Source organism: Staurois parvus, unplaced genomic scaffold (assembly GCF_062004578.1).
Source record: "Staurois parvus isolate SC_StPar_1 unplaced genomic scaffold, SC_StPar_1.0 ptg000244l, whole genome shotgun sequence".
Taxonomy (NCBI): Eukaryota; Metazoa; Chordata; class Amphibia; order Anura; family Ranidae; genus Staurois; species Staurois parvus.
In genome coordinates this window covers 1,178,856-1,192,658 of record NW_028318040.1, presented here as the reverse complement: position 1 = coordinate 1,192,658, position 13,803 = coordinate 1,178,856, and the positions used below count along the sequence as shown (strand labels likewise).

Sequence of the window (13,803 nt, the reverse complement as noted above, 5' to 3'; positions counted from 1 at the left end):
TATCTTAGTAGTCCCTGCCCTGCAGTCAGCTGTTGGTATCATGGCAACTTTCCAGACCCTGACAGTGTGGTCCAAAGAAAATATCTAAAGAACCCAATAACCTTAATGATTACTCAGTTATAACATTTTTGCAGTTTTTGCCTGCTGCATTTCACTCGTTTTGATGGATTGTTGGACATTGTCTCATTTCCAGAATGAGTCTCCTATCTATTTGTATGTGGTTGACCTTTTGGCCTAACTGTGCTCTCAGGGCATTCTCTTTGCGGGATATCTGAAGGACCTTCTGCTGAGGGAATAGTTGGCACAGATTCTAGTGGACAATGACTAAAACAAGTGTTTTTGATGCATCTTGAAACCTCAGAAATCAGTGCTGAATCTGACTCTTTGCTTGGAATATCTTGGCCTAGTCTTGGACACAGTTCAAGCCAGAGTTTTCCTTCCCTATGTGAAACTTCAAACTGTTCAATTCCAGCCTCATGCTCTTCAATCTGGGAGTCGCCTGACTCTGTTTCTGGATGAGGTCCCTGAGGCTGATGGTAGCTTCCTCTTGAGGCAGTCCCATATGCCCAGTTTAACTCCGGAATAATATTCCATTATCATGGGAAAAGCTGATTCATCTGTCACCAAAGACCAGGTTGCCCTTGGCTTGATATCTTAGGAACCCGGTTCTGGAGGAAGGAAAGTCCTTTCTTCTGGTCTTCTGAAAGATCCTAACAAGGGATACCAGCCTGCCAGTCTGAATAGAAGTCCCAGGCACCCTGTTGCAGCAGCGTACTTGGACATCAGAAGCATCTTGTCTGCCAATCAACATTCTGGTGCTTTGGGCAACTTGACTGTCCCTTTCCCTGCACAACACCACGGCAGTGGCATACATCATTTATCAGAGAGAAAACAGAAATCTTGCCATGGCAAGAGAGGTAGATCAAACCAATAAGCACTGCGCCTTGGATAATACAATCAGTGCTAAATATTTATAAATGAAAACTATAAATGTGCCAGTGCATATCAAACGAAAAAGCATTAAAATCACTTAAGCGAACTGTAACTGCTGCATTTGCCAATATGTGCTGAATAATGCACAAATAGCTGAAAAGAGATATAAATGCAGACCGCGCATGTCATTCCTAAAAAAAACCTGTGACCACCTAACTTTATAATGCATTCATTAAATATTGTGACCAAAATCTGAAATAGAATAAAAAAAAGTCTAATCCAATTAACAGTACCAATGTGAAATACTGCTTGTGCTGCTATGGACATGAGACAGTGCTTCACTCCTAAGTGCTTTAGTTCCTCACAAGGACTAACACTCAACACAGGTAATAGGCCAATTATCCCTAGTTAGGTCAATAGCACTTGCAGGGCATCCCCATATGTTTTCACCACAGCTTGTGTGTTCCAGATGATCTTCCACAGATGTCAGAGATTCACTCAAAAGGAAAGATGACAGGGAGAAGATCTCATTGCTTAGAACCATTCACGTTTATTGAAAGGGTAAAAAGATGTAAGCCAGCACCAGGTGTATAGTTTGTTTATTTGTGGGTAAAGATGGTCACGAAACAGGAAGTGGCTTGCAGGAAGTGTTGTTATGGTCTATAAACCACGCCTCAACATGTTTCAACCTGATTGGTCATCCTCAGGAAGCTTCCTGTTGAGACATTATAATGTTAGGTGGTCACAGGTTTTTTCAAGGGTGACATACGCAGTCTGCATTTATATCTCATGTAGATCAGATCCTGTCTTGGGCACTTTATGTTCTAGGCTTCCATGGAAATTCTGGACCTAGGACAGTGGCCGCTACACCTGGAGATGTTCTGGACCTGTGTTACAGGTGGGGGGATTCCAGATGTAGACAGTCAGGCCTCTAGATTCCAAAACAAACTGGAGAGATTTGTCTGTAGGTACAGGGATCCTCTAGCAAAATCAGTAGATGTATGAATAAAGTGTGTTGCACAGTCTTTAAATTATAAGCTCAAAAATGTGCAGCAGCCTTCTTTTAGTATATAACACATAATTCCCTACCATCCGCCCAAAGATTTAGGCATCACGCCCGCTGAAGAAAGGGCAGCGCTTCTATGACATTTTTATGTTTGTAAGAACCTATCCTTAAACTGGTGTACAAATGACTGCACTATGGAGTTGTGCTGTGTCTCTTTCATGCCAAGTGCTGTTGATCTTTGGAGACCAGCAAAGGTTGTTTTAATGGGGGAATGTCCAATCCAGCCATTCAGCAGCTATCTGAAAACCACTAAGCACTATTAGACCTCTGTGGCTGTGGGGTCTAGCAGTCTGGTAAGCAGTTTGGCATGCAGGTGGAGGAGCACTTCATGGAGTGAATCCACTGAGGAGTTACACCTTTTTGAAGTGCTGCAGTGTTCACATACGTTTTGACTTTATTTTAATTTATCACTTATGCATATGGAGCACTGTGGTTCACATTGTTGATCAAGGTGATAGAAGCGGGATTATGTGATATATACCAAAAAAAGGTTGCTGCACATTTTTGAGCTTATAATTTAATGAGACAATGCAACACAGTTTGTTTTATTATGATCCTATCCAATAATAGTGAGTGCAGCTGTCTCATTGTACACACATGATGACTTGAGCACTTTAGTGCTTTTTTTGTTCTTTTGACTAAAGCAGTGGTGGTTTAGTGGGATCGGGGTATCATAATTTATGGGTCCCCCCAAACACCTTCCTCGTCTGCAGGATGGAAATAGAGGGAGTTCTGGTGATCCTTAAGCCACCAGGGACTGGCCAAATTTTGATTCATGTATTGGTAGGCTGATTGTACACAATTTGATCTATCGATCGAATGTACAACCAGCCTGTCAGGTTTTTCCCAAACGATCAGTGCCACCGGCTATACCCAGCAATATTGATCATTGTATTCGGACTACAGATAAGGCATCCCGTTGTCAGGATATATAACCACAGCAAGAGGATTTCTTCATCCATATCAAATGTGTGGATGGAGGAATTGGATTTTTTTTTTTCGTTCAACCTGCTGGTTGAATAATAATAATTAAAATAAAAGATCAATGTATGGGCTACCTTAGAGCTCTAGGTTGGTCCAAGTGGGTGTGGTACCTTAACCTGATAGGATTCTTGGCAGACACTTTGTGGACTCCTTCAGATCATCCAGATCTTCTGTCTCAAGGAACAGTTTACCACCCTACTCCATGTTTAATGGCTTTAATGGCATAGCTGCTTAAAGGATAAGTTCACCTTTGGGAACATATTACCACCCATTTTTAGGGTGAAAATGTAACAAGTTCCCAATGCTGTGTCACTGCCCCCCTCCCTGTGACAGAAGTACGGGGAGAAGTTTTCTGTACTATCTGTCAGATTTGAACACAGTGCGGCCTTGCGGGGTTTCATTCACAGAGCTTCATTTGTGCTGGGCGCTTCATTCACATGAATGGTTGAACTGCAAGTCCTAACAGCCTTAGCGGCTGTTGGTTTGTAGTTTTCAGTAAACTACCATGGCGCTGTGGAGCACCATAGTAGTTCATTGAATCTTCTCATCAATATATCTGCTTGCTTGTATATCCCATACGGGCAAGCAGATATACTGATAGATCTGCAGAAACCTGCATGGCACCAGCGATCGCTGGTGCAATGCTTTACAGGCTCCTGCCGACAAAAATAATAAATGCACATTTTTGTTACTTGCAAAAAAAAAGTGCATTTATTATATTTGTGCAAAAGGTGAACTTAGCCTTTATGCCCAGGTTCAGCGGGACAGATACATCTCTGAATCCTTTATTCCCACAATGCTGGAAGTCTATTTCTTATAAGGCAGTGGTTCTTAACCTGGGTTCGATCGAACCCCAGGGGTTCAGTGAGTCAGTCTGTCGCGGGTTCGGCAGAGGTGAAGACCCACACCCGACTCATATGATTCGTGCAGTAAATATTCATTATTATGTTTTTGTTTTTGTGTGAAAATCATGTTTTAATGGTTTTGTTCTTTGTTCTTAACGGTTTTGTTCATTTTGTGCACCTATGTATAAATATATACCTATGTTTTGAATTTTAAAAATCATATTTTATTTTTCCAATTAAGAAGGGTTCGGTGAATGCGCATATGAAACTGGTGGGGTTCAGTACCTCCAACAAGGTTAAGAACCACTGTTATAAGGTCTATTACCATAGGTGAAAAACTTACTTTGTTTAGTGTGAGTCCGGGTTCACATACAGTTGTGCTCAAAAGTTTACATACCCTGGCAGAAATTGTGAAAGTCAGTGCTTCCACGTAAGAGCTAACAAACCCATTGACTACTTATACACTGACACTAATTGCAATTTAAAAAGCCACAGATGTGGGACATTAACCTCTAATTGGCATGTTAACCTGTGTGTGTCACCTTGTGTGTCTGTACCAAGGCCAAACATTCCAGGGTATGTAAACTTTTGATCATGGCCATTTGGGTGATTTCTGTTATCAGTATGATTTAAAAAGGAGCCAAACAACTATTTGATAATAAATGGCTTCATATGATCATCATCCTTCAATAAAAGAGCATTTTTTGGCATGATCAGTCATATTTTCAATATCAATGCCAAAATTTCTCCCGGGCTATGTAAACTTTTGAGCACAACTGTATGTGCAGTGCAGTATATCGCATGTGATTCGCACATGAACCACACCGCATTCCTGTACAAATCACATGCGATTTGTGTGCAGTGCGTTTGGAGCCATACATTTTGTATGGCTCTATTCACACCGCACCAAAAACGTGTAGGACCCTTTTGTGGGTCCGCATTAGAATCGGATTGCATAGGTATTCACACCTATGCGATCTGATTCTGCACATCGCACTGTGTTTTGCAGACCGCTTTTGGGGTGTTGTTAACATACACACCCGCAGCAGTTCGCATGAACGGGGTGTGATTCTGATGCGGTGCGGAATTTGCACTGAAACCGCTGCGAATTCCGCACCACATCAGTGTGAACCAGGGCTAAGGCAAGAGGCTTTCACCCCAGGAAATTCTCCTTTTGACAAATTACTGATTTTTACAGGTAGGTATAGGGCTTACGTATGTATTTGCAAATATGTGCTAACTAAACCCCTGTGATAAACGCATACTGTTAGAAAGGTTAATTCGGTTGTTGGCAAGCTGGCTGGCAAGTTGTCCAAGAACATTGTTCTCTCCCCCTTATTCACTAGGTATAGACCAGCATTTGACCCACAGCACCATTAGGGTCACATTTCTGCTATCTTGAAAGGAGAATTGCCAGTTGTAAAACATTGTGTTGAGTAAAATTTATTCAGTACATATGTTGCATTTTTTTTTTCTGTTTTTCCTTTTACTGTACGACCATTTTTATTTGGAGTAACAAAATGCAGAATGTTCATAATCTGTGTACTGTCCATTGCTTTTCCAGGAGAGCCTGATAAGGAGCTGAATCCTAAGAAGAAGACATGGGAACAGATCCAACCAGACCTTCTGACCAATGATGGATGTGTAGCAACTTACAAGGGAGTACCATTTGAAGTGAAGGGAAAAGGGGTGGTCAAAGCTCAGACCATGTCTCGAAGCGGTATTAAATAAGGAGTGTTGGATTTGTGTAAAGCACACTTATGGTGTGCTTGTGAGCTTTCAAAAACAACTACAATAAAGGCTGACAGATTGTTCATTAAAACTTGTATGTTTTCTTGTCTTACATTCCCTTGATGGAGTTACAGTATATACGCAGTCAGGTTAGGCTTGTGTTGCTCTATAGACCACAACATATTATCTGTATGTTGGATTTTGGAGTGCTAAGGCTTTTGTTTGGGCATCTCACTTAAAGGCTGATTGCTGCCATTAAAAGAGAAGTATGACTGAGTCATAGGAGGGAATTTATTTCTGCACTTCTGAGACCTAAATTCAGCCATCGGCTGATGTCACAGGGCCATTCCGGGCTTTACTGGGATCCTGACAATAATACCAGGATCCATCCACCTGGCTCAGTTCTCGGTCTTCAAGCTAGTGGGAGACAGCTGAAGCTGTCCCACACTTCTTTAATCACACTGGCATCTAGGGTTCTTACGGTATTCATTATTAAAACATTCACTCTTCATTAAAGGTTATATATTTCTCTGACACCTTCATATTTATTTTCCATTTGCAATCAGTTCACATTGTACAGGGCACATCAGACAGTTTGCTGCTCTCCTATTTAAACTGCCAGCTCCTGTGGTGTGGCAGGTCACCATATACTGGGGTAAAGGGTATATTTAAATCATACAATACAGAACACGGGATATGTGTTCTTATAATTATAAGGTTATATACAGCTATCTTCAGGTGATTGGACACTGGCAAAGCTTTGAAAGGAACATCCCCAAGTATATCCATGTAACCACACACACTATGTGAGGCTCCAATTTTTTGTCAGCGTCCGTCCAGGATCTCTTTTCTTGTGAGAGAAGTTTTGCTCTATATTTTTACCAGTTTTTTCTAATCTTCAAATGACATTTCTCTTAAGATCTGACTGCTTCTTGCCTCATAGCTCATTAGCAGTTCCTGGATCAGTTACCCTTGATATCCATCTTGGGAACCATACCCAGACCTCCCATCAACGGAGCCAGCCTGTAATGTTTGCTTCAAGCACTGAATCCTGCATTCAGCTCACACCTTGGTATGTGGTACTATTGGTGAGTTAGCTGCAAGATGCTATAAAGCAGTGGTTCTCAACCTTCCTAATGTTGTGACCCTTTAATACAGTTCCTCATGTTGTGGTGACCCCCAACCATAAAATTATTTTCGTTGCTACTTCATAACTGTAATTTTGCAGTGGGAGGAGTAGTGCCACATCATTGGTGTCAGTGGGAGGAATAGTGCCCTATCATAGGTGTCAGTGGGAGGAATAGTGCCCCATCATTGGTGTCAGTGGGAGGAATAGTGCCCCATCATAGGTGCCAGTGGGGGGAATAGTGCCCCATCATTGGTGCCAGTGGGAGGAATAGTGCCCCATCATTGGTGTCAGTGGGAGGAATAGTGCCCCATCATTGGTGTCAGTGGGGGGAATAGTGCCCCATCATTGGTGTCAGTGGGGGGAATAGTGCCCCATCATAGGTGTCAGTGGGAGTAATAGTGCCCCATCATTGGTGTCAGTGGGAGTAATAGTGCCCCATTATTGGTGTCAGTGGGGGGAATAGTGCCCCATCATTGGTGTCAGTGGGGGGAATAGTGCCCCATCACTGGTGTCAGTGGGAGGAATAGTGCCCCATCGTTGGTGTCAGTGGGAGGAATAGTGCCCCATCGTTGGTGTCAGGGGGAGGAATAGTGCCCCATCGTTGGTGTCAGGGGGAGGAATAGTGCCCCATCGTTGGTGTCAGTGGGGGAGGAATAGTGCCCCATCGTTGGCGTCAGCGGGGGAGGAATAGTGCCCCATCGTTGGTGTCAGTGGGGGGAGGAATAGTGCCCCATCGTTGGTGTCAGTGGGGGGAGGAATAGTGCCCCATCGTTGGTGTCAGTGGGGGGAGGAATAGTGCCCCATCGTTGGTGTCAGTGGGGGGAGGAATAGTGCCCCATCGTTGGTGTCAGCGGGGGGAGGAATAGTGCCCCATCGTTGGTGTCAGTGGGGGGAGGAATAGTGCCCCATCGCTGGTGTCAGTGGGGGGAGAATAGTGCCCCATCGTTGGTGTCAGTGGGGGGAATAGTGCCCCATCGCTGGTGTCAGTGGGGGGAATAGTGCCCCATCGTTGGTATTAGTGACACCAATGATTGGGCACTATTCCTCCCACTGACACCAATGATACTTACCTTGCTGACCCCTGCTCCATCCTGGGCTCGCTCGCTCCCTCCCTCTCCCATGGTACAGACACTTACCAGTCAGCTGTCTTCCTTCTCCGGCCGCTCTCCTCCTCTTCACTCGCTTGATCTTCGCTGTGCCGCTCGGCTCCTCCTCTCCAAGCTCCACCTCCTTGCCGGTGATTGGTCGCCTGTGTGCCTCTCCTGAGCTACAGTTCCGGCGGCCAATCACCGGTGAGGATTGATCCCGGGGGTGTGTCCAGATGACAGGGGCGGCATGTCATCCCGCCCACACCTGGAGATGGATAGAGGAGCGGTGTCTCGGTTCCTAAGACCATCGGAAATATGTGTTTTCCGATGGTCTTAGGCGACCCCTGTGAAAGGGTCGTTCGACCCCCAAAGGGGTCGCGACCCACAGGTTGAGAACCGCTGCTATAAAGGGTCAGGACTGTGGTCCATTCCTATGGCACCCAGACTCTAAAGACCCTTGGAGTATGCCCATCATGACGGGTGAGCTCTGGACTAAATCAGTGAAGTGGACAAGGTAAAACAGGGTTTCTCTGTACATTACATTTGAATCCTAGTTCTACAGTATATGTCGTATTGGATCATTAGTATATACTACATATAGCCTACAAGACACACCGCAGTGCTAAGACACAAGCGGTTTTTCAAGGCACAGGTTATGGCGTCATTCACACTTTAAAAGTTTTTCTCCCTAGCTATTATTTTGTTATATGTGGCTTTATATGTAACATTATAACTATTATGTATTTAACCGCTTCCCACCCAGCCTGTAGACAAGTGACAGCCGGGAGCGCTGCTATCCTGGGTGGATGTCATATGGGGGTTTATTTACTAAAGCTGGAGAGTCCAAAATCAGACTCCCTTCTGCATAGAAACCAATCAGCTTCCAGGTTTCATTGTCAAAGCTTCATTGAACAAGCTGAGGTTAGAAGCTGATTGGTTTCTATGCAGAAGGGAGTCTGATTTTGGACTCTCCAGCTTTAGTAAATAAACCCCATGATGTCTTCCTAGGAAGCCAGACACAACAGATGACAGATCGGTGTACCAGGCTTCTGCCGGTACCATGTCATCGATCTGACCAGTCACAGCAGATCACATGGCAATTGTACACAATGAATTACTTCCATTCATATCCATTCATTGTGTAGGACTTTGAGTTTGATCACAGTGACCTCATGGTACAGACAGGGCAAATACAGCCTATCTTTACTATGTGATTAGCTGTAGCCAATCACAGCTAATCACAAGAGTACACACTGAATGAATGGATTTCATTCATAAAAAACGGTTGCTTTAATCACAAGAGTACACACTGAATGAATGGATTTCATTCATAAAAAACGGTTGCTTATGACAGTAATTACAACTATTCTAAGCAATCATAGTATGTAAAAAAAAAATCACCTCCCTAGAGTAGTACAGTGTTACTATGGTAACATTGTATTGCTCTGGTCACAGTACATTTAAAAAAAAAAAAAAAAATCCTAAAAAAAAAAAAAAATTTAAAAATTAAAATTTTTTTTCACACACTGTAACCAGATAGAAAGCAGCATGTCCATGCTGACAGGAGAGAGACCTGTGTTGTTTACACACAGATCTCTCCCTTCTCAGCTTCGCTGACAGTCACTAATTCCTGGCCCAGACCTGGCGATTGACATCCTTAGGAACAATTAGCAGTGCGGGTACAGGGGTGCGTGCCCCCTACATGGAAATGCATAATTACATATATTTACGTGATTTTGCACAGCGTGGCCACCCTGTAGCAGTACATCTGCTATGGGGCGGTCATCAAGCGGTTACAAATGGTACATACTATACTGTATAATAACAATTCTCCAATTGTATGCAAATGTTTGAGCACAACTGGGTAATTTTAACCAAAGAAATGCAGCAGGATACATTTTGGCCTATATTTATGAAGAAAGATTATTTATTTGCAAAATTTTATAACAGGAACAAAAACATGTTTTTGTCAAAATGTTCAGTCTTTTTTCTTTATTTAGAAAAAAATAAAAACCCAGTGGTAATTAAATACCACCAAAAGAAAGCTGTATTTGTGTGAAAAAAAAAATTCACTTGAGTACATTGTTGCATGACCAGGCAATTGTCATTCAAAGTGTGACAGCGCTGATAGCTGAAAATTGGCCTGGGCAGGAACGGGGGCAAAAAAGTGTCTGATACTGAAGTGGTTAAGTTTGACAGTCTTTTATTTTACCTCACCACTGGAAGTTCTGTGGCTAGTGACATGGTGTCTATAGGAGACTCCTGCTTGTACACTTCCATTTGGCATTTTATGTTGCCAATGCAAGCTGTATGCTTGCTTGCTCACCTGTTGCTTAATACCGCAGAGACACAGCCATAAAAACTTTGTTTGCACCTGTGTTATTTCAATTCCTTCATACTAGACAAGCTGAACCCCCGTCAGTCCTCATCCGTTCAGAGAGTACCCCACAGGGAAGATCCTCACACACCAACAGCAGATCACAGACGGTAGGTAGGTAGTGGGAGCACATGGGACACATAGTGGCTATTCTGCCTTAGACCCTGGGGAAATTCCAAGTTCCTCGCAGGTTGATAGTAGTTCAACATTCTACACCAATGCCTCTCCATCACCCTGGATTGAACCCCTCATCAGATGCTCACCATGTGGATTGTTTGAAGGTGTTAGGTGTGTACTTATCTCTGGTTAGATACACTTTGTTCTGCTCAGCCTCCACACACCCTAATAAATAAGGCGATTTTTAGAAAGCCTTTTCCTATTTTTGATCAGGCTGAATGGGCATTGTATAGTGATTGGTCTAACTCTGGAAGGTCATTTATCCCTTCTGACAATTGTTCTGCCTTGTACATTATGGCAGAGGAATTTATGGAAAAAAAATGAACTGTTCCCGACATGGATCTAGTCATTCTTTCACTAAATTATCAATTCACTGTTTATATTTCTTTGAGATTTAGTAGATATGCATATTGAAGACTGTTTTGAGGTCCTCCTTTGCCCTTGCAGGTTCAGCCCTGCAGCCAGCTATTGTCATCTTATCAGTAGTCAAAACTTTGACAAACTTGGCTGGAGAACTTTCTCCCATTGCAGACAATCCTTCTGCAAGATTATAGTTCTTGCTCTGCTATTCTGTGTAGACACCATGGAGGTACACAATGAGCCTCTCTTGATGTCTTCACTTTGATTCCTTTTGTTAACCAATTTTTATATATTTTCTGCCATACAAGAGAATTTCTAGTGTTTTTGCAAATGCATTTAGAGGGGTTATAGCCCCATCTCATCACAATATTCCATGCCTCATGTTTAAGAGCATGCTTTTATGGCTACCCTGGTTATTGCTATCTGAAAATTCATGTTAGATCATGGCAAACTCTTCGAGACAAACTTTGCCTGAATTTTCTTCTATTCAGGATCCCTAGCAAGACACGGTCCCAAGGAAGGTTAACTCTATTGCCTGGTCCTTGTTTTTATTCACATTCTCTTAGCTCAGAGCCCTCATACTATTCAGCTGACCTTGTAATATGCCTTTTATTTCCTTTACAAGACTTGCGGACTATCAGATTGCATGGCTTCTCAGCTGAGAAGCCATTTTGCTCTTGCTTCCTAAAAAAAATTGTTTTTGGTCATTGGTCACTCTTCACCGGCTTGGTATTGATCGCATTGACCCTTACTTTGACCAAATTCTCCCCTCAGGCATTTGTTTTCTACGTCCACAAGCAGTCTATAGGTGCCCAGAACTTGCCTAGCTTCCCTACTGAGCTTTATTGCTGTTCAATGTAACCACTCCATGAGATCTTCCTGTATATCTGATCCTCAGCAGTGAAACATTTTTTAAAACTCTGTGTAAAACACTCTTTCCAGCGGAGCTCACACGTATCTCTTCGCCCATGCCAAACCCCTAGCTTTGGGGTTCCCTGTCAGTTTTTATTTGACATATTTCTTGACACACTAGCTTCTCCCTTCTGTGCTTCCCCTTTTGCAAGGATTCTCCTTCATGTTTCCTATGGCAACCTTCTCTCTTAGGGACATTTTTTAAATGATCTAGCCCATTCAGAGCCCAAACTCATTTTAATAATCCTTGGGGTCACTTTGGTATATGTTTTCTCTAGAACTATGGGACAGCCTTCTTCTTGTAGCCCTGGGTTCCCCTCACCTCTTGGAAGCCCTCTCCTTTTTTCCTAAGCTACAGTAGAACAAAAAATCCTGGAGGCCAATTCCATTTGCTTCCCTTAGACTTTTTTTTTTTTTAAATTATCCCGGTGGGTGAGAGGTTAATCTTACTCCCTAAATCTGGCCCTTAGGGCATGTCAAACAATTCTGATTCACCTTAGGAGTGATACTAAAATAGTCATTTGTTATGTCTTCCCTTGGAATCTGAATCCTCTTCAGGTCCCTTACAGAGTAGTCCTTCTATAGGACTTATCCATCCTGTTCCCCCTGGCTGTGAGAATTCCTTGTTTGGCTAGGGCATTTGCCCCCTGGGAATGAATCCTTCCTTACCTACACCCATACTTATAGAGATGCTGAGACTTTTTATAGGCCTATCCAGCATCAAGCACCCATTTTTTTCATAGATTGTGGAGCCACCACCAAATCCTGTTCACCTTTTTAAAATAAAGACTTTTTTTTATAGGCAACCAGTGGGTACTCTGTTGATGCCTGCTTCAGTAGCTAGGTGCTTCTGCTGTCAAAAGTTTATTTTTATTTCCTGTGTGCTTGTTATAGCCCTTTAGGCTTTGTTGACTGCCCCTTGATTTATAGTTTTTGGGCTTGTCTGGGCATAAAGGGGTTTATTTACTAAAGCTGGAGAGTCCAAAATCAGACTCCCTTCTGCATAGAAACCAATCAGCTTCTAACCTCAGCTTGTTCAATGAAGCTTTGGCAATGAAACCTGGAAGCTGATTGGTTTCTATGCAGAAGGGAGTCTGATTTTGGACTCTCGAGCTTTAGTAAATAAACCCCAAAGTGTCTTGCACTTTACAAATACCACGATATCGATTTTGACTTAATTATAAATTCCATATCTTGAAATAAAGTACAGGACACAGGCCCCTCCCCTGTTTTTCTATGGACTCCTTATCACTTGCCAACTAAACTGGATCTTCGCAGTGTAGTTGGGGTTTATACACGGGAGGGTGTTCCCTGTAAAGCTTTACCGATGTCTAATCACCTGACTGTAGCAGAATTTAAACCATGGTCCAACAATAAGGTTCCTGTGCCCTGTACTCCAAGATGTGGAATTACAGCTAAGTCAAAATTCCTATTCATACTTAATATTGGAGAATTATAACATCAACAATGTTACTTTTGTTAAATGAGTGTGCCAATCTACAAGAGAGGAATCTCTTTGTAAAATTGTGCGCAGGTTAAGACCAACAAAACTTTTACCCAAGAATCACATACTTTGTTTTACAAGGAATCACCGCATATTTAAATGTTCCTTCCATGTTCTGTGTACCAGAGGTAGCTTCACAATGTTTGATAATGGTAGGCTTAGAAAAGTGGTGTTTTTTTTTTTTTTCTTCAAAATCTGCCCCTATACCTAAATGCTATTTCTTAATCCTACACAGTGTGTTGGTCATGACTACTTGGGTTATGCTGCCACCTTCAGGTGATTGCCAAAAAAAAGAAAGATTTCTTGCCCAGGCACAACCTCTCCCTGCTCAGCTAAACCTTGTTTTTGCTAGTCTACTCGGTGATGGATGTGCCAGTCTCTCTAAAGATTCTTCTCTGTGGACGGGACGCTAATATCCCAGTTTTGGTTCCCCTTGGTGGTCAGCTACATGTGTGATGGACAGTGCTTCTCAGTGGTCCAGCACAACAGCCTTCGGTCGTAAGCACTCTGATCAAATGGTGCCTCTACAAATATTGGGAACTATTTTTATACAGGGTGACTTGCCACATAGGTTTCTGGCCTGACAGACACTCCTCTCAGCTGGGTGTCCACTCCCATTACTGGGGTTACAGGCCTATTGATCCTCAGCAAGCCATGGTACTTCACAGGCAGAGAGGTGGGTATAAAGACAATTGAG

At 42.9% G+C, this 13,803-nt stretch overlaps 1 protein-coding gene across 3 annotated transcripts in view; it reads left to right on the top strand.

Annotated features, from left to right (window-relative positions):
• AIMP1 (aminoacyl tRNA synthetase complex interacting multifunctional protein 1) overlaps nt 1–5,650 on the top strand; it is a 114,116-nt gene extending 108,466 nt beyond the window's left edge. For all 3 annotated transcript variants that reach the window (XM_089680501.1, XM_089680499.1, XM_089680500.1), the window contains one exon: nt 5,393–5,650. In XM_089680501.1, coding sequence (XP_089536627.1) covers nt 5,393–5,559 — 167 coding nt within the window. In that variant the 3' untranslated portion in view covers nt 5,560–5,650. The remainder of the gene's footprint in view (nt 1–5,392) is intronic.
• Nucleotides 5,651–13,803: the final 8,153 nt, after the last annotated feature.